At 38.1% G+C, this 24,557-nt stretch overlaps 1 protein-coding gene across 4 annotated transcripts in view; it reads left to right on the top strand.

The window, feature by feature from the left end:
- MPP3 (membrane palmitoylated protein 3) overlaps positions 1–24,557 on the top strand; it is a 128,603-nt gene that overhangs the window by 33,607 nt on the left and 70,439 nt on the right. For 3 of the 4 annotated variants that reach the window (XM_039368420.1, XM_039368419.1, XM_039368422.1), the window contains 5 exons: positions 4,763–4,868; positions 6,356–6,474; positions 10,178–10,255; positions 11,829–11,909; positions 23,794–23,931. In XM_039368420.1, coding sequence (XP_039224354.1) covers positions 4,844–4,868; positions 6,356–6,474; positions 10,178–10,255; positions 11,829–11,909; positions 23,794–23,931 — 441 coding nt within the window. In that variant the 5' untranslated portion in view covers positions 4,763–4,843. Of the gene's footprint in view, positions 1–952; positions 1,013–4,762; positions 4,869–6,355; positions 6,475–10,177; positions 10,256–11,828; positions 11,910–23,793; positions 23,932–24,557 lie in introns of those variants that run through there. The other variant, XM_039368421.1, reaches the window with a different exon arrangement.

Genomic DNA, 24,557 nt, shown 5'->3' with positions numbered 1-24,557 from the left:
CAGGTACTCTGCCAGATCCATTGCGGCCACAGTTTCATCTCGCAGGCTGCTGTGGCTGAAACAGTGGCGGGCCGACTTGAAATCCAAGTGGTGTCTTTCGACAGCCACGCACAGTGGAACGCATCTATTTGGCCCAGTTCTCGAGCCATATCTCATAGAGGGAAAAGACAAACGTAAGGTTCTTGCACACCCCTCTAAGAGGTTGGATAGACGGCCTCAACAGGACTTTCGTAGACAGCCTTTTCGTACGGGAGGTACCTGGGAGTGGAGACAGCCCTTTCAGACAGTGGCATAAATTAGATGTGCGCAGGGCTCTGCGCCATTATGTTAAGCGGACCTCGGCCTTTCGTAAGTCGGAGGCCCTGTTTGTGTCTTTCCAACCCTCTTCCATGGGTCAGAAGGTCTCCTCTTCGACCATTGGTAGATGGATTACAGAATGCATTGCTCGCGCCTATCTTTCACAGTCTCTCCCAGTCCCTACACACATCACTGCTCACTCCACGCGCAGCGGCCTGGTCTACCCAGGCATCCGTTGAGGAGATCTGTAGAGCAGCGACTTGGTCCTCTCCTTCCTCATTTGTAAGGCATTACAAGATTGATAAGTTTGCAGCGGTGGATGCCTCGTTTGGTAGGAGGGTTCTACAACAGGTAGTTTCTTCTCAGGGGACACAAGCCTAGACTCTTCCGCCCCCATAGGGACATGAGCAGCTTTTGTATGTCCCACCAGTGGATTCTACATCATGCTGGAGAAGGGGTGTTGTCTTACCTGAACGCCTTTTCTCAGCATGATGATGTAGAATCCACACGTACCCTTCACGGCCATCTAGGCAGGTGTCATGTTAAATGGAGTCATTGCGTCGGACTTCGTCATGGATGCTTCGCCTCGTCAAAACTGGGAAGGCACAGCCAGAGGGAGGCATGGCTAAAGTTCTGACTTAGTCTCATCTGAGCAGGAAGGCTGAGATTACCCACCGGTGGATTCTACATCATCATGCTGAGAAAAGGCGTTCAGGTAAGACAACGCCCCTTTTCTCTCATGGAGTAAATGTAGACTTGTCTGAAACTCCTGATGCTCTAGTCTAGGAATTATACACTGTATGATTCTAACAGAAAATTCAGAGAAACACACTAAGTTATTGAACTTTTCTATATGAGTTGCTTATAATTACCTGATAAATATCTTAGGTTGACAGTCAGTGCTGGTGTTGTTATCTCATCACAAGATAGTCATTGGTGTAATGACTCATGGACAAGAGTGCAGCACAACAGTGTTATTGTTATTCAACCTTAGTTTACAACTGCCACATTTTACATGTCTAGCTGTAGTGTATACAGCATACTAAATTGAAAACCAGGGTAAACAGAATTTAATTACTGTGTTCTCATAAGCATGCTATGGCCATATCAAAGGAATTATATTATGACTCACAATCAAATTCACACATTATGTTAATACAAGAACATGATGAATCATAGACTATCCAATCCCATTTTCACATAGTCTACAGTAATGTGTTGTGCAGATCTAATTGAAGAGAAGGCTGAGACAAATGAAAACAAATGTGTAGAACTTTCTTGCTTCACTTCATAAAGTTCTGCACAGCATGTGGTTTTCTTAAAATTCTGGCCAATTACCTCAAATGAATTTAACCAGCTATAGCAGTGTTTCTCAACCTTGACAATTTTAAGGCATGTGGACTTCAACACCCAGAATTCCACAGCCAGTATTGCTGGCTGTGGAATTCTGGGAGTTGACTTCCACATGCCTTAAAATTGTCAAAGTTGAGAAACACTGAGCTATAGGAAGGAGTAGAGACTTTTTTTTCCTTCTCTAGCAACTATGTTAAGCACTTGTGACACCCTGTCCTGTGCTCCACAGTGACATGGGTGGAGAACACCCTGCTGAAAAAGATAATATTAAGTAGATGGGGGAAAATGGCTCTTCAAGATGATTAGGATGAATAGTCAGTTCAGGGGCATGGCTGGCATAGCAGAAAAGGACAAAGTGACACCAAAGTTAAAACATAAAGGTCAACAAATGATACAGTTCTTTCGTACTATGCGAAATGGTCCAAGACTATCCTTTGAGTTGCAGCTATTTCTAGGTGAGCAGATAAGAAACTGAATCTTGAAGACAAGGACTTAAGAAACAAATATTTATATGGGCATGCTTCTGCAAATGGTTGTCCTTACCCAGAGATAGATTATTCAAGGGTCTTCAACACCCCTTTTATAGTCCAAAGTACCATCCTGCCAACATTTTGATGAGCATGTCATGAATCTGGGTGGTGTTTTTCAGGACAAAATGATGTCTTAACACTTGCAGAAGGTCGAGGCTGTCATTTCCTCTTCCCCAAATCTTATCCCCCTCCCAAATGGGCTGATTTTTCCCATCAGGGAAAGTTAATGGACAAAACTCTTAAATATTTCTCCAGCTGTACCCCTCCAAATAGGTTAAAACATTGGTTCTGCTTATTTCAGATCAGGCCATTACAGGACTAGTGGTTAAAGCACCAGTCTATATGCCAAGAGACTTATGCGTTCTAGTCCCACCTTAGGCATGAAAGCCATTAGGTGACCTTGGGTCAGCCATTCTCTCTCTCAGATCAATTCATCTCACAGGGTTGTTGTGGGGAAAATAGGAATAGGAATGAGTATTAGGCCTGTTTGCCATCTTGAGTTATTTATATAAATAAAGACAAATATATATTAATTTACACCGCAATGGACCTTGGAAGCCAAAGAATTAAAAAGATAGCCAAGCATAAAGTGCAACAAGTGATTTATTTTTGCACACAATAGTTTTCAAGTGATAGTGGCTGACTTCACTTAAGATGGTAAATCAAAATCAAACTAATTACTTTGTGGCTTAACATAGTTGGTGTACCCAGCCTGGGATAGCTTTAATCCAGCAGAGCTTATTTCCACATAGCTGGGTGTGCATAGAATGTAGCCTACTTATTAGACAGTATGTCTATTGCAATTTGCATTGCTTTCATCAGATTGTTCAGTAAATATACGCTGAGAGTGGGAAGTGTTTTTTAAATCAGACACTTAATTTACCAAATTGCAAGGTCCCACATTGAAAAAGAAACTATTTTTCCCCTCAGTGATAAAAAAGTGCAGTTTTGGGAAAGCGTGCTCATAACTGGGGAGCGCAGCTTGATCAGTAATGGCTGCACATGTTTAGTGCAGAGCAAAACATGGCCTGCCAATGTGCTTTGTCTAAAGATTTTGGGACTACCCTCTGTTTTCCAATTTGGCTAGAGGAAAACTGGAATATTTCACTGTTTTATTTTAAATTAATATCATTTTTTTACTAATCCATAAATTAAAATTAACTCTGCAATCCACGAAGCGGGCGTTATCATATTGCCAATGCTAGATGAGGAATAGGAAGGTTGTGATAGGTAGGAGTGCAGGGGAGACTTTGATAGTAGTTTAGACTAGTACTTCTCAAACTCAGCAGCTTTAAGAAGCAGAATTCTGGGAGTTGAAATCCACACTTCTTAAAGTTGCTCAGGATTGAGAGGGATCTCGGAGTCCTAGTGGGCAATCACTTAAATATGAGCCAGCAGTATGCTGCAGTTGCCAAAAAAGCCAACACAGTGCTGGGCTGCATTAACAGAAGGATAGAATCAAGATCACGTGAAGTATTAATACCACTTTACAATGACTTGGTAAGGCCACACTTGGAATACTGCATCCAGTTTTGGTCACCACGATGTAAAAAAGATGTTGAGACTCTAGAAAGAGTACAGAGAAGAGCAACAAAGATGATTAGGGGACTGGAGGCTAAAACATATAAGGAATGGTTGCTGGAATTGGGTATGTCTAGTTTAACAAAGAGAAGGATGAGGGGGGACATGAAAGCAGTATTCTAATATCTCAGGAGCTGCCACAAAGAAGAGGGAGTCAAGCTATTCTCCAAAGCACCTGAAGGCAGGACAAGAAGCAATGGATGGAAACTAATCAAGGAGAGAAGCAACCTGGAACTAAGGAGAAACTTCCTGATAGTTAGAACAATTAACCAGTGGAACAACCTGCCTCCAGAAGCGGTGAATGCTCCAGTACTGGAAGTTTTAAAGACGAGATTGGACAGCCATTTGTCCAAAATGGTATAGGGTTTCCTGCCTGAGTAGGGGTTGGACTCGATGACCTCCAAGGTCCCTTCCAACTTTATTACTACTACTACTACTACTACTACTACGATGATGATGATGATGATGATGAAAGCCTCATTGGGCCAGGATTCCTTTACATCAGGGTGTCAAACTCAGAACATCACATAACGTGTCACGACATATCGCGACTTTTTCCCCATTGCCAGAGCTGGGGTGGGCGCGGTTTCAGCATGACGCATCCGGCCCTCAGGCTGGCAGTTTGACACCCCTGCTTTACATGATAGGCCTGTGATGCTCCTGGGAGAGTCATCAAACTGCATGTTTGCATTAAGCTTTTTGATACCTGCACATGGGGGATGTATTTATGTAGTTGTGAACTCAGTTGGATTTATCCATTTTTAAGGCAGATCTTTCCACAATGATGTGTCTTCTGATCACTTCCATCCTTTCTTCCAGTTTGGATCAATTTGTCCCTTTCTACCAACCATTATTAATAATTGCTCCAAACAGCAAAGGCAATGAAGCCATACAATAACTGAATTAGAGATAATTCTATCTGTATTTGACTTTAGAAAGCAAATATTTTAACATTCTTTCAAATTGTCAAACAAACAGTGTTATCTTTTCTTTGATTACAGGCATTCTGTTGGTGTGGAAATTATAGCTGTTGAAAGTGGATTGATCTCGTGGATCTGTAGATAGTGAGCAAGAAACATACCATGCCCGTCCTATCTGAAGATTCAGGTATTTCTGCTACCTTAATCATTATATCATTCTCAGTTTATGTTTTAAAAATGTATTTTTCTGTAACTATCTTACATGAAATTAGAGATCCAGAAGCCTCTAAAGATAAGTCAGTTTCTAGTGCTATTCATGTACATAAACACATGCGTAGTTTAAAGTAAGCTGATAGTAAAAAAACAAAGCAAATGTAACAACAACAAAAGGAAATCTAATCTCGTTAAACCTATATAAAATGTAAAAAAACAAAAAGCAGTGCCCTTTGGCCATTTCTTTTTCAGATTATAAATCAGTTTTCCCATATCTGTGGCCCTGAGGTATTGCCAGTTCAACTGAATTGGGACAGAATTCCCAGTAGATATTTGGAAGATGTAGTTATCCAGAATAGATTAGATTTATAATCTTGAGAAGAGGGGATTAGTAATTGACAATGTGATGTGGCAGGTATGGCCACATGTACCATGCCATTAGATCAGTGTTTTTCAAACTTGGAACTTCAAACTGGTTGGGGAATTCTGGAAGTTGAAGTCCACAGATCTTGAAATTCTCAAGTTTGGAAAACTCTGCACCAGATGGTGACTGTTGACTTCCAATGTGAAATAAATATGTTTAATTGATTTTGATTTATGTGCTTTACTTTTTTATACAATATTTTAAAAAGTTTACTTTTGGTACCTATGGCATTGCATTGCTCCAGCCCAGAAGTTACTAATACCTATTCTAAGAACAATGAAGTTCTACCTTTCTCTTGACTCCAGTTTTCTTTTCTAGCTGATGTCCAGCATTCAAGGATGTACATGATGATTAAGGCTTTTCTCCTTGAGTTAATCGCTCCCATTGTAAGAAGCCATTTGTACAGAGTTAGAATAGTTTTCAACTAATCGTTCCTTTTTTCCTTATCTGTCCCATTTTGACTCTGATCCTGCTGGTATGGAGCTCTGAACTTACATATACAAAAATGGTGCAAAAGTGATCATAATCAGATAGGTGAAGTAGGTAGAATTGGTTGCTAAAAGCAATCTTGTATTCAGTGGAATAAATAAAAGATACAAAATCTACAAAGAAAAAGATTCTTGAAAGCCTGGGTACCAAAATAATAGCAAAACATGCTAAAAGATTTTCCTGGTGAGATGGAATTCTAAGAATAGGCTTCAGGATGAAAGTACATTTTCTGTCATCACTGTTATTGTTTTGCAGACATGGACTGGCTTGTTCAGTAAAAAAAAGTTTGGATTTGGAACTGGAATCTCCAGAAATATGAAAAGTAAACTTTAAGGAATTCTGGGAGTTGAAGTCCAGACATTTTAAAGTTGCAAGTTTGAGAGACACTGCTTTAAGGGATTTCTTTCTTCCAATTTTCTGGCTTTAAGCTGATATTTCAAAGTAATGTTATAAAGTCCTTTTTTGGAATAGATTAAACCTCTGTAAAATGCTATTTTACAATTTGATCATGGGCATTCTGACCAGTCCCTTTTATATTGATCCTTTAGGTTTGCATGAGACGCTTGCCCTCCTGACCTCACAGCTGAGGCCTGACTCCAATCATAAGGAGGAGATGGTATTCCTGAGAGACATTTTTAGTGAGAGAAGTCTCAGCTGCTTAATGAAAGTAAATATTTTTCTTTAGAGAAAATCTTGCTGTTAGCTTCCTAGTTTTCCTCTTTTTCTGATATTCAAACTTGGGTCTCAAAATTGGACATTGTGACGTGTAAATATGCTGCAGAGCATGTTTCTGAGCACACATAAAGTTTTTGAACACCCACAACATACATTCCATAGTTTCTCAAAGATACTTTGAATTTTCACCCAGGCTGGGGCCCTTTTTTTGGTTTATTAATAGTAAAAATTTTACATAATCTAGGGTCCAGTGGTGTGATAAAAAAGTGGTGGAAGCTAAGACTGCCAGAATCTATCAGACTTTGAGAATATTGTGTTGTATTTTCTTTGTGGGCCATTGATCATAATAAGCAGAATATGGGATGGTGGTGGTAGGAATCAAGATGGCAGTTGTGACTGTGCAATTAAAGCCCTGCCCCTTGTTCTTGAGCATAATGTGAGTGCACATACAGAAGAGCTGGGCCTCAGTTATACAGTTGTCGCTATCTATTTGTTGTTTGAGGGTGTGTTTTTTTTACCCTACCCCATCCCTGTGGAATCTTCTGATGATCCCTGGAGAAATAGCTTTAGTAGGTCTAAAGCTCTTCTGATATTCTTAGGCTGTAATCAGTAAAGATAAATAATGCAAACCTTTCCACTTCATAACATACAATTTCCTGCTTGAACACACAGGTGATTATATGCATTGGATTTGGAAATATTTGGAAAACAAAACATGTGATAATTCTTTGGCTTCTTATGACCATGAATGGGAAATAACATTTTCTAAAGGGACAAGGAAATGATTTGCAACAGCATGGACAAGTTACCAAAAAAAAAAAAAAAAGTGATGGGAAAAAACCAATTTGGAAAGTTATGCTTAGAGAAAAAGCTATGGCTGTTTAACTTGTCTTGTAAAATAAGAATACTTAATCCAATCTGATTGAAACTTGACAACCTCTATACTTGCTAGTGTTATCCCACATGCATGATAGAATTCCTGAAAATAACCTGTCAATTGGATGGAAGACACTTTAAGTTGTAGGCACAGAAAACTGAATTTTAATTGAAAATAGTGAAACTTGGGCTCCTGAAAACAAATGCATAATTCATGAATGAAAAGACAAATGCAATTGAGAGAAATGAAATATTAAGAGATATTAGTCTTCTCATCCTCTGGTTCTAATTGCATAGATGTTTTGTTAGTGAATCAGATGGAATGAAAGAAAGTTTGTCAGTGAAATAATTCCTGATTTTATGATGCTAATTAAATGAAGGGTTTAATGGTTAGTGGGAGGAGGGAGTGTCTATTAAATCCAGGTGCATGTGTGTTTTATGCATTTTACACATTTTATGCATATATAAACTAACAAATGTACACAGGTAGTCCTCAACTAGAGCCTATGGTCGAAAGCCATGATGGTTGTTAATTGGGTCATCGCATGACACACCCATTTTACAACTTTTTTTGCAGCAGTGGTTAAGTGAATGAGGGGGTGGTAAAGTGAACCCTGTAAATGTGGTCCAATTGCTGAATGTTGAAAATGTGGTCATGTGACTGTAGGGAAGGAGTGGCCATCGGAAATTTTTCAGGATCTGTCATAATTTTGAATGGTGACTAAGTGACCGATCGTAAGCCGAGGACTATCTGTATGTAAAATGACTACCAGGATTTTATGCATGTGCACTAGCATGCAGAATGGCTAGATTTTGTCTGTTTTGGCCAAGTTTGTTAAACAAGGTCTGTGAAATCAAAGTTCATTGAAGTTGTTTACAAGTCTGCCATATTGTTAAAGAACTTTAACTGTTTCATGGAATGGAAGAGTCTACTCTTCTGTCAGCACAGATTTGCAGTTCAGCATCCTGGTGAATTGGAGTTAAATATGCAAGGCAAACAATTTAGATTTAGAAGGGCAGCATTTTAGCCCACAAATAACGGCCTTCAAATTCCTGTTTTTAAACAAATTGGATCTTGCTGCAAATGAATCTACTTGTAAAAATGAACAAACAAACAAACACACTGAATCTCCTTGAAATAAGCCTGTTAATAAAGCTTGTATTCAAGGTCTTTGCTCACAATTTGAAAGGAAAGGAAACCACTAGATTTTTACATTTTGTTTGTAAACATTATTTTTTGATAACATGAGTTTACAAAGCTCTCTGCAGAACTTGGACTGTATTTTCAGTTAATAACAATGGATAGAAACACTTTTGGAGGGAACATTGAATTCAGAAGAAATACAAGTAGATGAATTCTGTTTCTGCAACATCAATGCCTATGCACTGTACCAATAGTGCATAGTTCTTCTTTAAGAAACTTATAATTATTTTGGTTGGGTTATGGGTGATGTATTGTTACAGGAGATGTAAATTTTTTCAGCCCTTTAGTCAAATTTGGAACTGGAAAGTATGCTGTGGGTTTCCTGCAAAATAGTAGTCATAGAATGGGATCCAGTCCATTCACAACATGATTGCCATAGTTGATTGTGGTCAATCACAGAATACCCAGAAGGCAACTTGTTGTGTCTCATCAATGACCAATTTGGTAAGACATTGTGTGCAACCTGAACCTACGGTATTGTATAGTCGCCATAAGCCAAATCATATCTTTGTTCCTCCAAATTAACAATATTAATTTCATGGCATGTCCAAAAATGCCCAGGGAAGAGACTGAGAGACTAGTGAGAAATCAAACAGTGTAGTATGTGGAATTCAAGGAAAATAATCAATATTCAAAGAATAGAACTAAAATAGGATTGGCAAAATGCTTCACCAAATGTTTAGCTCCCTGATTAGATATATAAGATACTAGTCTGATAGAAAAACTGGGAATTTGGACACACAATCCTCCTGCTGGGGAATCAAGGCACCTAACCTTTTGTACAGATATTTAGTCCAAAAAGTGGTCAGAACCTGGAATGAGAATTTCATCTGAGTGAATTTTAACTGGAAGCAATTTCTGTTTAAACCTAACTAAAATCAAATACAACTAATTAATATATTATTATTAAATATTATGTTATAATTATATATTATATTATAAGGACATGTATATATTATATATAAACTATTAACAATTATTCCATATTATTTATTGGCCTAAACTGAATTAATAAAGAATTCAAAACCATTAATATGTAACTTCTTACATGTTACTAATTTTTCTGTATTACCTGTAAAAATCACAAATAAATAAATACATGGTAACTCATGGAGAAACACTGGGGCTCAGGAGGATTGTTCACACCATAAATATTTTGTGTATTTCTGCTTTGGGGATAGAATATGATTTTTTGTTGTTTTGAAAGATGCACTGAGTTGTAGAGAGGGTATCCTTGATAGCTCCTGGCCAACCTGGAGCTTTCCCACCTAAAGAATATTTGTTTTGCAGTCCTGCCATCTCAGCCCTCAAGCATCCTGTGCTAAGAAGATAAAAATTGCAAGAGCCATCAGGCAGCAGATGCTGCTGTAGCCACAGATTTATTTATTTATTTTTAAAAGAAGCCTGTTATGCTCTAGTCACTATATAGGTTCTCAAACTGATTGAGAGTAAAATGGGAAATTGGAGTAGTCTTTCTTTTCCACAGTCTCACATGTTAGATATTACATTTGATTTAAATAAATCTTGTCTTGAAAGGATCTGTTTCTTAGATAGCTCAAACCACTGGAGGTTTTGTACATGTGTACATGTGCATATTGTCTGTTTTCTGTTTCAGATTCATGAAAAATTGTGCCATTATGAACAACACAGTCCGGTCCCAGTACTGCATAACGCCTCTGCTCTTGCTGAAGATGTAAGTTCATCAGGGAGAGAGCAAAGGGAAGGAAACAGAATGAAGAGTTGTCTTCAATGTGCCGTTTTTTCACTGCAGTGTTAAACTTGCTGAGGCTGAGAAACACTGCTTTAAAGAACAGCTGTGGGATTGCAAGATGAAAGTTTTGGTGGGCATCCTTTTCACATCAAATGGCAATGTGGGAGAAGGGCTTCTCTGGATCACTTTGCCTAAATATTAGAACTGGAGGAAATTGCTGGGTGGCACAACTTAGAATCGAGAATTGATGCATGGATAGGATTGGACATCCTCTCCTCTGTTTGTCAGTTTTGAATTGCTTCCTTTCTGAATTGTTAGTGAGATACGATTGATTGTGGAGGAATTCTCAGAAATTACAGTACATCCATTACATTCTTTGCTCTTTCTTTATGAGGGATCTTAACTTAGCATTAGAAAACATTCTGTATGTTCAGAAAATATCAACATGGACAGTCTGCTTTCTCCAGCAAGGCTGAATACGATGTTGCCAGTCAAGAAGTAAATCCAGACATTGCCATTTTTTTTTTTTGACTGGATGACAATCTTGAAATTCTGAGACCATGTTGTGCATAGTACTCTCACAAAATGCCTGGAAGTATGCACAACGTTGTCTCCCTGCAAAAAGGTTTTCCTAGGGCAGGGGTAGGCAACCTTGGCTCTTTTATGACTTGTGGACTTCAACTCCCAGAATTCCCGAGCCAGCCATGCTGAGGGAAAAGGGAGAGGTTTCAAAGCTGAGCCATGCTGGCTCAGGAATTCTGGGAGTTGAAGTCCACGAGTCATAAAAGAGCCAAGGTTGCCTACCCCTGTCCTAGGGGAAGTGGCTAGTCAAAACATACATGAATCAAAAGTCAAACAAGTGAAACTGCTTTCAGTTTATGGATCTCAAGGATGAATTAAGCCACCTTCAGTTTACTTATGCCTTCTAGGCAGGGGAGCATTGGGCTGCAATCACCCACCCATGAAGCAAAGTGCTGGGCTAAGTCACCCAGCACTTTGGTGGAATGTAGTCTGGATTCCCACGAAGGGGGGAGGGCATTCCGGTGGAGCAAAAGACAGCAAAGTTTAGATAGTTTGAGTGGGAGAGAGTTAAAATAGCTTCTCCTTAGCAGTTCTCAGAGTATATGTTTAATGGAGTAAATAGTCTTTAATTTGGTAAGATTTCTGTCTGTAGACAGGGAACAATAAAGGAAACTGCTTAGAAGAACCTCAGTTGTGCCTTTCTTGGTTTTTGGAGTATGGAATTCTTAGAATATTAGTGAAACGTTTTTATAAATGAAGATTGCTGAAAGTAAATGCTTTATTTCAGTAGGCATTCTTCCAATAAATATTTCATACAAGTCAGCTCCCTGTGTTTCTTTGGTCCTTTTTAATTCTATGCATGTTGCAGGATGACATGAGAGTTGGACTCTGTTATTGTGTAATTCTGATACATTCCAGGACTTCTGCTCTGGACAGTCGTCCTTTTCTAGAGTGTGATCCTAAAATTAACAGACAATTCATTGTCTTGTCTGTTTTGTTTGTGGGTAAATTTCTCTCTCTTTTCTTTATTAAGGTGATAGAAGAATTGCAGACTGCACCGATGAATAATGATGAAAAGGAACTGCTTCAGCTGCTCTCGACTCCCCATCTCAGGGTAAAAGGCTTTCTTATTTGTAATTCAAGGAAAGACTGCTGGTGTAAGCATTTATGTCCTTCGGGTATTGCAAGTGGGAACTGTGGCTTTACTCTTCTTTTTATCAATTTTAGACATTTGCCATAACTTAACGTGTAACAGGCTAAAACTGATTCCTGCTGCACAATTTCACAGGATCTTCAGAAGATTTTTTACCCTCTGTCTGCTGTAAGGATGGGACTTCTAGTCAGTGAGAATGGATAAAGAATAAAATGTTTACAGAATTCAGCCATAAAGAAATAAAAGAATTTGATTGGAATTAATATTTGTCACATAGTATGGGCACCGAAGGATTAGTTGAGAATGATAAATATTCTCATAGTCTATTTTGTTAGGAATATTAATCTGGGGCTACAAAAGTGACCACAAGAAGGCAGTAAAGAGACACTGAAACATCTAATTCTTTTCTGTCTGTCCATCCGTCCATCCATCCATCCTTCTGTCAAATAGATCAGGGGTCCCACACAGTGCATGGCGTGGTACCAGGCTGCCGCTATGCAAACAGTGGGTGAGTGTGTAAAACTATCACCTCTTCTCTCCCCCTGCCATATCAGCAGTCAGCAGATCCGAAAACGTTGAAAACCGCTGAAATAGACCAAATGTGGAAAGCAAAGACATGCAAGCTAATATTACTTTTATTATAGAGTTTTAATAATATGATCATGCAAGTCTGAATGTGTTTCCCCTTTCCTTCCTCCCTACTTCCCTTTTTTCTTCATGAGAAGTAAGGAGCTTCAGGTCTAAGGTGCTTACTTAAATTGCATTTCTGCCCTGGACTGCAATTTCTTTTATCTTGCCATTGTCTTGGTTGCAGTTGTTCCTCTTGTTCCTCCAGATGACTCCTTATGCCCAATTATATGTTCCCATTTTGTAGTGGAGAAACGATTTCTAGAGTGAAAGAGTGCCATTACCCTCCTTTCAAATGGCTTCCATCTTTTCTTGTATCAACTTTCCTGATGGAAAGGAGGGTTATGTATATACAGAGGAGGTGCTTGATTTTGTTTACTCCAGGTGTCCCTTTGACCCCCAGATGGGATCTGCAGGAGTTAGGCCAGAGAAATCTACTTTTTTTTTCCAATTTGGGGAGCTGGAGAGTCCCTTAAAGGGAGAAATTGCCCCCTTAAACTTAAGTTGTGCGGATTCAAGTGGGAGCCAGTAGTGGTGGTTGTGTTAATGTGTAACGGTTATTCAGTTTAAAGGCTACAGATCATCATGCCAGGAATCCATTAATTGATAGCAGGGATGTGAGAAAGAGACTGAGACTGACAGATAGTCCTTGACTTACAACCATTCGTTTAGTGATTGTTCAAAGTTAGAACAACATTGAAAAAAGTGACTTATGACTATTTTTCATATTTATGACCATTGCAACATCCCCATGGTTACATGATCAAAATTCGGATCCTTGGCAACTAGCATATATTTATGATGATTGTAATGTCCGGGGGGGGGAGGGCATGTGATTGGGACCCTCTGACAAACAAAGTCAATGGGGAAGCCAGATTCACTTAACAACTGTGAACAACTGCTGTGATTCACTTAACTGTGGCAAGAAAAGTTATTAAATGGGGCAAAACTCACTTAACCACTGTCTTGCTTAGCAACAGAAATTTCAGGCTCAGCTGTGGTCATAAGTTGAGGACTACCCATATTTGCACTTTTTTGTGGCAGCAGCAAATCAACTGATTTGTATGGTTTCATTCTTATCCGTAGAAAAGATTATTAATCTGCTGAGCCCTCTCTGTGAGATTTCTGCCTAGTCTAGTCTATGTGGATCTAAAAAGTGAAGTATCAGGAGATCTTGGATTTACAGCTAAATCCCAGGCAAAGAACTTCTAAAAGTAATTTATTTTGTATGCTAACACCCCCACCTTAGGAACATTTGGCTTAATTTTAAGGGGTTCAAAGTTTTTAAGGATGCTCTAAAGTGTCAGTTCCATTCTCCAAACATCTTTTCAACTCTCCAAAATAAAAATGGATCTGACATGTTCAGCTATACTCACTCTTGAACATACAAATGCTGTGATAAGGTGGAATGAAGGATGTGCCACTAGGTTCAGGTTGCCCCATCTCTGCCCCAAGGAATCTACATACACATGCTGGCTGGAAAAATTTTGGATATTAAAGTCATACATGTTAAAGCTGATGAGGTTCTAGCTACCCTGCAGATGTATGAAATGGCTGCTTCACTTTGGCTAATAGTAGGGCTGGCCATAAGAAGAGAGGAGTGGAGATCAACTTTGACTTAGGGCTTTTGGGCCAGAGGAGGTTTGTGTTGGGAAAAAATACAAATAGCAATGCATGGCACTAGAAAGATGACACTAGAAACATTTGTGCCAGACACACATTCAGGAGGATGTTCCAGAGTGGACCTCAGCCTTGTCATCATAAGGAGATCCTTTTCCAGCCACCTAGCTATGGGAAGCTCCACACCATAGACAGAGAGTTGTGCACTGGGAGTTTCTCAGGGTTTGTTCCTAGATACCAGAATCCCTGTGTGGGTCTTAAATGGTGGCTATAGATACTTCTCTTTTTTATGGCACGTGACAAGGCATACAAGAGGCAGGACTGCATTGCAACACTGCATTTATTATCTTGCCTTTTAGACATTCTTTCCCCTTCCATGGTTGCTCCCAAATGTTGGGAGGTCTGCCCTACAGATCCGTTTATCTGCACCCCTGCTGATTCTCTAGTGGTGAGCAAGACAGTATTTAGGAATTTATGACTCCATTCTCAGGCAATATCTTGCTACTCATTTTAAAGCCATTCTGACTGGGATTTGTTTTTCAAAAAATGCTTTTTAATGCTCCTTAAGGTTAATGGGTAATTCTATATTGAATTCTGCAATATAGTTATCCCCTAAGGTTTTTATTCTGTGTCTTTAATAGCCTGCATGGGAGAAAAGTAGAATAAAGCTTTTCATAATTTACCCTACTTCAGAAGATGAATAGGGAAAGGAAGGATGATGGATATGAAAGCTTTTTTTTTTAGCATAAGAAGCACTTTGCACGTGCTCAGATGGTAGGAATTTTGCTAACCTGCAATTTTACTTACCTTCTGCAGATTTGTTGATGTTTATTTAAACACCTTGCTTCTTGGGTCCATATTCTCTCTCTGTAACAGAAATAGTTGTTCCCTCTTGTTATCATATCAGAACTTTATTCTTCTACTCCACAAGGGAATGCTTTACTTTCCTTCCCATTAGATTTGAATATGCAGATAATAAACAGGGTTTTAATGAGAGTGTTTTAATAACTTGTACTGACTAAGAAACTGAAGACAAAGGCATTCGAATTGCAGAGGTCTATTATAAATTCAGAATCTACTAGTTTAAAAGAAAGCCCATGCACAAAAGAATTGAAAATTAAAAGAGATTACATTTAATATACCCAGTGAAGACTTCTTTTCCACTTGGCTGGGAATGGGAGTGGGTGGCAGACATATGTAATTATGCAGCTGTATTTATCTGAAATATAAAAAGTATATGTGTACATAAGACCTATAAACAGCAAAAATGGATGTTCTGGGGTTCATGAGCCACAGGCAGCCCATGACATCCTTGGAGGGTGGGTGGTAGGACCAACTCCTATGACCCTTTTCTTTGGCTTTTAGTGCTTTTTAAGAGAAAGGAGGCATTCAAGCCAACCAGTCATAGAACAGAGAACTATTTCAAGTCATGACAGTAAAAAAAAAAAAAAGAGAGAGAGAGAGAGAGCGAGAGAGAGAGAGAGAAATCCTGTTAACCAATCTGCTAAAAAATAAATGTGGCTTTAAATATGCATACTGAATGGTACTTAGATAGGTACTTAGATTTTGTAGAAGACCTTCATGCTGATTAGGGATTATTATATTTATAATAAACTTTACTTACATATTTAAGCCTGATTCTCCTTTAACCCTCATGAAGATGCTTTTTCCCCACCCTCCCAAGAAAGAGGGACAATTTATCACTTCCGAAAATGGTGCCAATATAGCAGTCCATTGTATTTTTGTACCTCTACCATGAGGCTACTGCAACACATGTTATTTTCTATTCAGTGAATGAATCTATGGGCTGAAGAAAAAGAGTACTTTGGGGCTGAACAGAAACTTGCAAGCTGCTTTGAAACAGACAAGGAGATTCAAAGTTCTGAGCTATAAAAAAGCAGAAAGCAATATCATCTCTTGTTGCAAGAACTGGGAGCTTTCCACTGCCTTTTTCCTTGGATGTTTCTCAGCTCTGTGATCCAAAGCTCTCCAATGCTTTTGGCTGCGCCAGGTGTGCAGCTGAGGCACTGAGAATATTTACTTTCTCCTTCCCTTCCCCATCATTCCTTATTTTGCAGCAGCTAGTCTGCACCAAACAGACTAGATTCCAGCAGCTAGTTTGTTTGGTGCAGTGCCTCTGCCTTTGAAGGATCACAGTCCTCTGTTTCCCAATCCTTTTCTTTCCAAATGTCTATTGTCAGCAAGTGATACTTATGGGAATGAAGCTCTGTGAAAACACAGGGGATATAACACGGGTGGACACATTCAGGTATGCTGACTAGTTCTGCGCAGACTTAGCCAACCATGACAGAGAGCCTCCCTTTTCCTCCCAGGCTTTTCTTTCTTTCTGTCTTTGATCTCCCATGGGACTCCTATACGGTAGCCCTCTGATCTGTATACTGATGGGAATATCAGTTCCTTATATATGCACTGTTGATCTTTCATGAGATCGGTATTCCTCTGGGCAAAACTAAGAAAAGGAAAAGAACAGGCTGGTGTGATGAGGTTCAGTTCCCTCTGGCAGCCAGAACAGAAATGACCAAAGACGAGAAGAACCAGCAGCTGGGTGAAGGGACAGTCCTGCTCCAGGCCAATTACAGTAGTCCTCAACTTATGATCACAGTTGGGACAGGACTTTTGTTATTAAGTGAATTAAGTGAGTTGCGCCAATTTTATCAACTTTTTTTACCTTTTTAAATAAATCACAGTGGCTTTTCCCATTGACTTTGCTTGTCTGAAACTATCTGGGAAGTCTCAATGATGACCCTGGGACCATCATAAACATATGCCAGTTAACAAGTGCCTAAATTTTGATCATGTGACCATGATGGCGCTCTGATGGTTGTAAGTATAAGGGATGGTTGTAAATCATTTTTTTCAACACTGTTGTAACTTTGAACAGTCACTAAATGAATGGTCTCAAGTCAAGAACTGAAGAGACCAGCAAGTGGCCAATTGTCCACAGAATTCCCCATGCAACATTGAATGTCTGGCATGGAAAGTTTTCTTCCAGCTTCCAGTGAAAACATTGCTTCCTTGCCTGGATCACTTTGCTCCTGCTTCAGCCACACATTGGCAAGCTGCAGAAGTTACACCTTGTGAGGAAAGGTCATCAGTATTTGGTAAATTAAAGTAAGGGCAAGGAAGATGTGTGGATGAGCTTTAGAGGGAGATTCATTGCAACAGCTTAGGTAAAACAAAATGGATGAAAAATCTTGAGCGATTTAAGATATCCATGCATTCCAAAACCAAGACTTTTTTTCCCAAATATATATATAGTATATAAGGGACAAAAATGCACCCCTTAAATACAGAATATAGAATAACAGAGTTGGAAGAGACTTTGGAAATCTAGTCCAACCTCCTGCTGAAGCAGGAGACCCTATGCCAGGGGTAGGCAACCTTGGCTCTTTTATGATTAGTGGACTTCAACTCCCAGAATTCGTGAGCCAGCCAAGCTGGCTCAGGAATTCTGGGAGTTGAAGTCCATGAGTCATAAAAAAGCCAAGGTTGCCTATCCCTACCCTATGCCATTCTGGACAAATGGCTGTGCAGTCTCTTCTTGAAAACCTCCAATGATGAAGACAAGCTGTTCCACTGGTTAATTGTTCTCACTGACAGCAAATTTCTCCTTAACTCTAGGTTGGATCATTCCCTGATAAGTTTCCATCTGTTACTTCTTGTCCTGCCCTCAGGTGCTTTGGAGAATAGGTTGACTCCCTTTCTCTGTGACAGCTCCTCAAATATTGGAAGATTGCTATCATATCACCCCTAGTCTGTCTCTTTGTTAGACTAGACAAACCCATTTCCTGCAACCGTTCATCATGTTTTAGCCTCCAGCCCCCTAATCATCTTTGTGGCTCTTCTCTGCACTCTTTCTAGAGTCTCAATATTATTATTTTTTTTTGTATCATAGTGGCCAAAACTGGATGCAGTATTCCAGGTGTGGAACTAATACTTCATGTGACCATGATACTGTTAAATATTAATTAATGGCTCTTCAGCATTACTCTAAACAAGTTGAGCATTTGCCTTACCTTTTCCCATGACATCGTCAGATCACAAGCCAAACCCCTGAGGACTCCTGACAGGACAAAAAGCAAAGTTTAGCACTGAATGCTAGAAAATTGCCCTCTGTTGAGACATGTGTTTTGAGTTTGCCAGCAAGTACATAGTAAATGGATTTCCACAATACATTAAAAATGGGGTTGGATGGTTTTTGGTTAGCATCTTGTAGCAAACCACCCATTATCTTAGTGTGTTGTGTAAACTAAGCCATCACGTATTTGTTTAAGCATTGTATCTTAAGTGAATATAGCAATTATATTTTTGTTACCCTGGATTTAAGGTTAGTGTGATGTGCCAACCTAGCTGCTGAAATCCCAGGGAAGGAAGAAGCGAACAAAAATGTTTGGAAGTGTTTGAGGGCTATTTTGGAAAAACAGAGGACAGGGAATGAATGGGTAAAGCCTCCTCTCTCCAATTATTTCTTTCTATTATATCCAGTGGAAGTGGATTTTTCTATTCAGAAATGGCTAGTGAGCTACTATACATTCTGGTGAGCAGAAGGGGAATGGATAAAAATAAACGCCATGGTCTTTTAAAGACAGGTAAAATTACTTTTTCTTTGACAACAAGGATGAGTAGAATTTCCATGCTTGCTTGGTATGTAGAGAGTCACATGTGCAGTCCCTAATATTTCAAATTTAAAATAATTGGGAAGTAGGTGGGGAAAAAAAATTCTCTGTCTAAAATTCTGAAAAGCTATTTTTCCTTGAAGTAGACAACCTTGTATTCAACTCTCCTTTCTTTTTGGAGTTCCTTTTCCACCAATATTGTTAACATTTAGATTGTAATATTTTCGAAACAAGTTTGGAACCTTGACTAAACTGAAGTGCATGCAGAATTTTGTGACACTACAGCTTGCTTGGTCTGTGAGACTCCAATTAATATAACCTGCAAAACTATTGATATTGGAGTTTTGATATTTTTTGACAGAGGTTCATTAGCTTATTCATTTTTGGCATTCTTTCTTGTATTTTTTTTAATAGTGTGCACCTGCATGGTTGCTGTCTAGCCTGTCTCTTTTTTTCAGTCACGACTGTATATTTGTTCTGAGATTGCTGTATTTTCTTAAAATGTGAAAAAGTGCTTCTTCTCTGAGCTCCATTGTAGCTTTGTGGCTGACTGCCAGGTTGGATCCATTGTATGAAATATTTAATACTGCTTTGCAAGCAGAGGGATTGTGTTCTTTTTAGATTTATCTTGGATCTTATAAAACATGCAAGAACAAGAGGGGAAAAACAGTATAAGAGGGATGAAGACGAGTATTTGAATTCAAAGACAAACAAATTTTTTCTTGCACACAAATACACATCATGTGAATCAAAAAATTATTTCTTCAAGTATTCTGTAAAATTATTTTTAATATGATCACAGATATCTGTATTGCTTCTTTTGCTAAAAGCTGTGTGGGATTAGTAAAATTTAATTAGAAAGAGTTAGATTCTACTGTTCCTTCATGAAAGCAAAAATACGAATGTGCTTCTTGTTGTCCATCTGATCTAGCATTTTATTTTCATGGTGGCCAGCTGCATAAAAACATATATTCACATGTGGGTCTGTTATATCAGTTATAGCAAATAAGAATATTTAACAAATGGAATGCTCGTGCATGTTTGTGTCACACACTGGACAATCACTGGGACACTTGTAATAGATAGTATTTACTCCTGTGTCTTCAGCAAGAATAGATTGTTGTTGGGTTTGATATAATGTAGAACTATCATTGTTTTAAATAAACTATAATGTTCTGTTATTTTTGAGATTGCCCAGCAACCAACCTAGATGACCAACTATGATTAGAGACCTTAATTTGAAACTCATCTGCAAGCCATTGTACCCTAAATAGCTGGCTGTGGTATCTGAGTTATCAAACTTGTCAGTTTATAGTTAGGTGATTATGTCATCCAAACAACTGTTGCAGCAGTGAATTAATACTGAAATTGAATGCTGAGCTCAAAATATGGCTTAATTTTTTAACCAGGGCAGGGGAATTTAAAAGACTAGTCTGGCCATTGATTAACTCTTTTAAATCTATTTAAAGCGCAGTGAAGATTATTCTAGATTATTTTGCTTATTGTTAGGTTACTTTAGATTACCTGTATTTTTTTCAACATGGCAATTTTACAGTGGATAGATTTCAACTCTGAAAAATTCTTTGCTGACTGGGGAATTCTGAGGGTTTAAACTCACACATCTTAAAGTTGTTCTATTCTATTCTATTCTATTCTATTCTATTCTATTCTATTCTATTCTATTCTATTCTATTCTATTCTAGTCTAGTCTATTCTAGTCTAGTCTAGTCTAGTCTAGTCTAGTCTAGTCTAGTCTAATCCAGTCCAGTCCAATCCAGTCCAGTCCAGTCCAGTCCAGTCTAGTCTATAGTTGCCAACTTTGAAAAACAGTTTTTCAGAATAGAAAGCTATAAGCACTGACATGAATATTTATGTATGAGTTAGGTATCTTACAGATTTTTTAATCAATCAGTTATTGTCATTTTTTGGCAAAGGTGGTAGCTTATCTTGTTAACTAAGAGTGTATTGATGACACATATCAACAATTTGGTATTTGAGTTAATTATTGATTTGATTTGATTTGATTTGCATGGCTACTAACCTCACTCCATGCCAGGAAGCTAACAACGAATAACAATTAAAATGCCATCAAAGCAGCATAAGAAAAACTGTAAAGACAGCTGAGGTAAAGATCCAGTTGACAATAACTCAAAACCCACAATGGCCAACTAACGAGCTGACTCTCAAGCCCATGGAGTTTCCTAATCATGTCATCAAATTGTCAGGATCAGATAATGAGCTAGAAGGCAGAGTGAGTTAAGATACTCCAGAGAAAACAAATTTTGACATAAGCACAATGCAGCATTAACACTGTACAGGTAGGCTGCAATTAGTACAAGTTTGAATAATGCAGTACTTAATTTAGTGCAAATTACAAGTTGATACCAGTTCACGTTTGGACTTCCGGGGGAAGCATGGCAAACTGAACATGATTCTGTGAAAGCGAAGCCAACAATCATGTCCAAAACCAAAGAACCAGTAAGGAGACTTGTTCCCTGGATCATCTCTGGAAAAGAAGAGGATGGGTCATGTCTGCATGTGATCTGGACAGTGCTTTTGTAAGAAGACTGCAGGAGCAGCTTTCCATTTTCTGTGGGTTTCAGAACTAGGAGGTGATGGGATCAACAATATTGCTTGCAATAGGGGCAAAACTTTTTAAATGACACTAAGTTTGCAAACCTCACCAATCGTTTTCAGAAATTATCTGTTAACCATTGTAAAGCTTTTAGAGATCTTTGGAACAACAAATTTGAAACGTTGAAAAATTAGGTCAGCTTTTCTTCAATTTGAACAAGAAGAATATTAATTATAAGGCTAAGAACTTAAAAAAATCTGAAATGAACAGCAAAAAGCCAAATAAGATTTTGATCTTAGGAAATTATAAGTGGAATAAAGATCCAAGGAAATTTGGAATATTGAAACTACAATAAAACTTTGGAATTAAGTATAAAGAATAAGCAGCTTTTTATGGGAAATAGATCTGTTTTGGTTTATGGAGATATAAGAGATAAGCAAAAATTGGATACGAAAAGAACCTAAAGATTTTAGGCAGAGGAAAAAATATGCAAGCCTATAAAATGTAAAAGACTCGTTTTCAAAATACTTTTGAAAACTGGAGTCAGAAATAGATAGCCAGGTTATCAACAATGTCATAATAATGTCTATGCACTGATTATGTCCAAAACATATTATTGAATAAATGATAGTTGCAGAACAAAATTTATCTGACAAGATGATGAGACAAGAGAACGGCTTGGAAAAAGGAATAAGCATCTTTATTAACAATTTCCTGAATCTAAAACAGTTTACAAACTATCAAATTGCTAAACAAAATACTTGGTATCTGTGCTTTAATGGAATAACTGTCTGGCAGCAATATCGTAAACACTTGAGGTCTAGATCCCATTATTCCTAAGAAGCATTAGATGTTTAAATCATTGATTTTGACTGCAGAAATCCTGGGATTTCTCATGTTTGGATTTGAAATAAACCTACAGGGCTTGATCCTTTATGGTATTTGTGATAAATATTTTAATTAAGTATGTTGGAATATCAGGTGAATGTCCTGATAAAAATATTGTCCTGCCAGATCTAAAGGTATCAGATAACTTAATCCCTCATCTGATTTTTAACAAGTGAAAACAAAGATGGAAGAATTTCTGGGAAAACATTAGGAATTTCCAAGTGAATCAAACTATTGTCTAGAAATGTCTTCCCACCTCCCAAGTTCTGTTTTTAAGGCAAGATAATTATATAATCAAAGCCTTTGGAAGTTTTCTTCTTAATTATTATATTATGTAATGATTAGATTTTGCAAATAAAGAGGAATTTAAAAAATGGTGTCTTGGATGATGGCCTGACAAGTTTACTTGAAATGCTTTGGAGTTGATAGAGCTGCTCTCTACCTATTTGTAAAGGTTGGATTATGTTGTCATATTGGGTTTAATTGAACAGTCCCAGTTTTATTGTGAAAACCTATTCACTGCCCTGCATGGTTACAGATGTTGAACAGAAAGGTTGGAGGCATAACAACCCAGAATAAACATACCAATATCTATTTTGATCCTTTATTACAAACCTGTTGGACTATAATTTCCCTCATCTTCTATAAAAATAGTCATGTTGACCATTGATTATGAGAATGGGGTACTATTATTTTGAGAAAGCTTGTTGAAGTAGCTTAAAGTGGAGTCAGTGATGAAACAGAGCCCACTGTAAAGAAAGCATCTGGATGGTGGCTTTTCTTTTGAACCTAATGTAACTGTTGGAAACAGCAAATAAGGAAACCCAACCAATGAATGAATCAATCAAATCTTTATTATGGTTATAGACCAGGGGTAGGCAACCTTGGCTCTTTTATGACTCGTGGACTTCAACTCTCAGAATTCTGAGCCAGCTATGCTGCCTCAGGAATTCTGGGAGTTGAAGTCCATGAGTCATAAAAGAGCCAAGGTTGCCAACCCTTTATAGACTAACATAATGAAGGTGGAATACAACCAATAATTTTTAAACACCTAAAAGCATTAAAACAAAAATTTCACAAAATTAAAAAACATAAAAGATACAATTTAAAAAAAAGCTAGAAAATATTTAAAAAGTCTAAAAAATCGATAGGCAAGGGTAGAAACGTTAGATAAATACAAGGAAACATTAAGGCTAGTTTGAGGCACAGGAATCAGAGATTTTAAGTGCTGCTGAGCAGAACCTGGCGACATATGTTTGTAACAGGTTAGAATTTGCAAGCAGCAGAGAGAAATACAACATTTTCCTGCCTAGCCTGGATATTTCTACTGTGATGGTGAAATGAGGCTAGCACAAATGTAATACAGACACTGGAGAAGAAGTCTTGTTTCTAGTGTCTTCACAGTCACAGGGGCATTGAAGAAAACTTTAATGTGTTTCTGTTTTCACCTGTCTATTTATTTTATTGTTCTCTGTTTCCTGTCTCCCTTTGTCCCAAGGCGATGCTTGTTGTGCATGATACTGTTGCTCAGAAGAATTTTGACCCTGTTCTCCCTCCATTGTTGGATAATATTGACGATGATTTTGATGAAGAATCAGTGAAAATAGTTCGTCTAGTAAAGAATAAAGAACCTCTGGTATGTATGCTTGATGCTGATAAGAACAAAAAGCTGTTGGGATTAAAATAACTACGGGACATTTTTTAGATATAAAAATGATTCCAGAGGATAAAAACAGAAAAGGAGTGGAGAAGTAAAGATGGTTCTGTAAGGATGAATCTCCTTGGCAGTGTTGACTACTTCCAGCATGATTAACAGCTTCTGTCCTACCCATAAAATGTCCATATTTTCATATTTGGATGGCACAGTAAGCCAAACACCATCTGATTTAGTATGTTGTGTAAACATGATTATTCTGTGAAGAAGTATTTTGAATCTTGTGCTCCAAACTGGCTGCCAATCAGATTCCTTAATGATTTCATTCTGGTGTTATAGAATCCAAAGCTAATAGCTTCTCATTTCCAAACTATGGCAACCCAGGCCAATATAGGCAATGACAAGGCATTGTGGGAATTGTGAACCAATTTGTGTTAGTTCCTTTTTCAGCACAGTTGTTTTGGTTTTCTGTTAATAGATAGATGTAAGTAAAGATTTATTAGATTTTAAAGTCCTTAAATATTTGGAACTTATCTGATAAATCGTCTGTCTGAGATTTAAGCTCAACATATGTAATCCTGAGTTTTGCTCCAACTTTCATATGTGAA

Source organism: Crotalus tigris, unplaced genomic scaffold (assembly GCF_016545835.1).
Source record: "Crotalus tigris isolate CLP2741 ecotype Arizona unplaced genomic scaffold, ASM1654583v1 scf7180000020776.491700, whole genome shotgun sequence".
Taxonomy (NCBI): Eukaryota; Metazoa; Chordata; class Lepidosauria; order Squamata; family Viperidae; genus Crotalus; species Crotalus tigris.
Note: the sequence above shows the minus strand (reverse complement) of the source record. Positions and strands in the feature narration are given on the sequence as shown.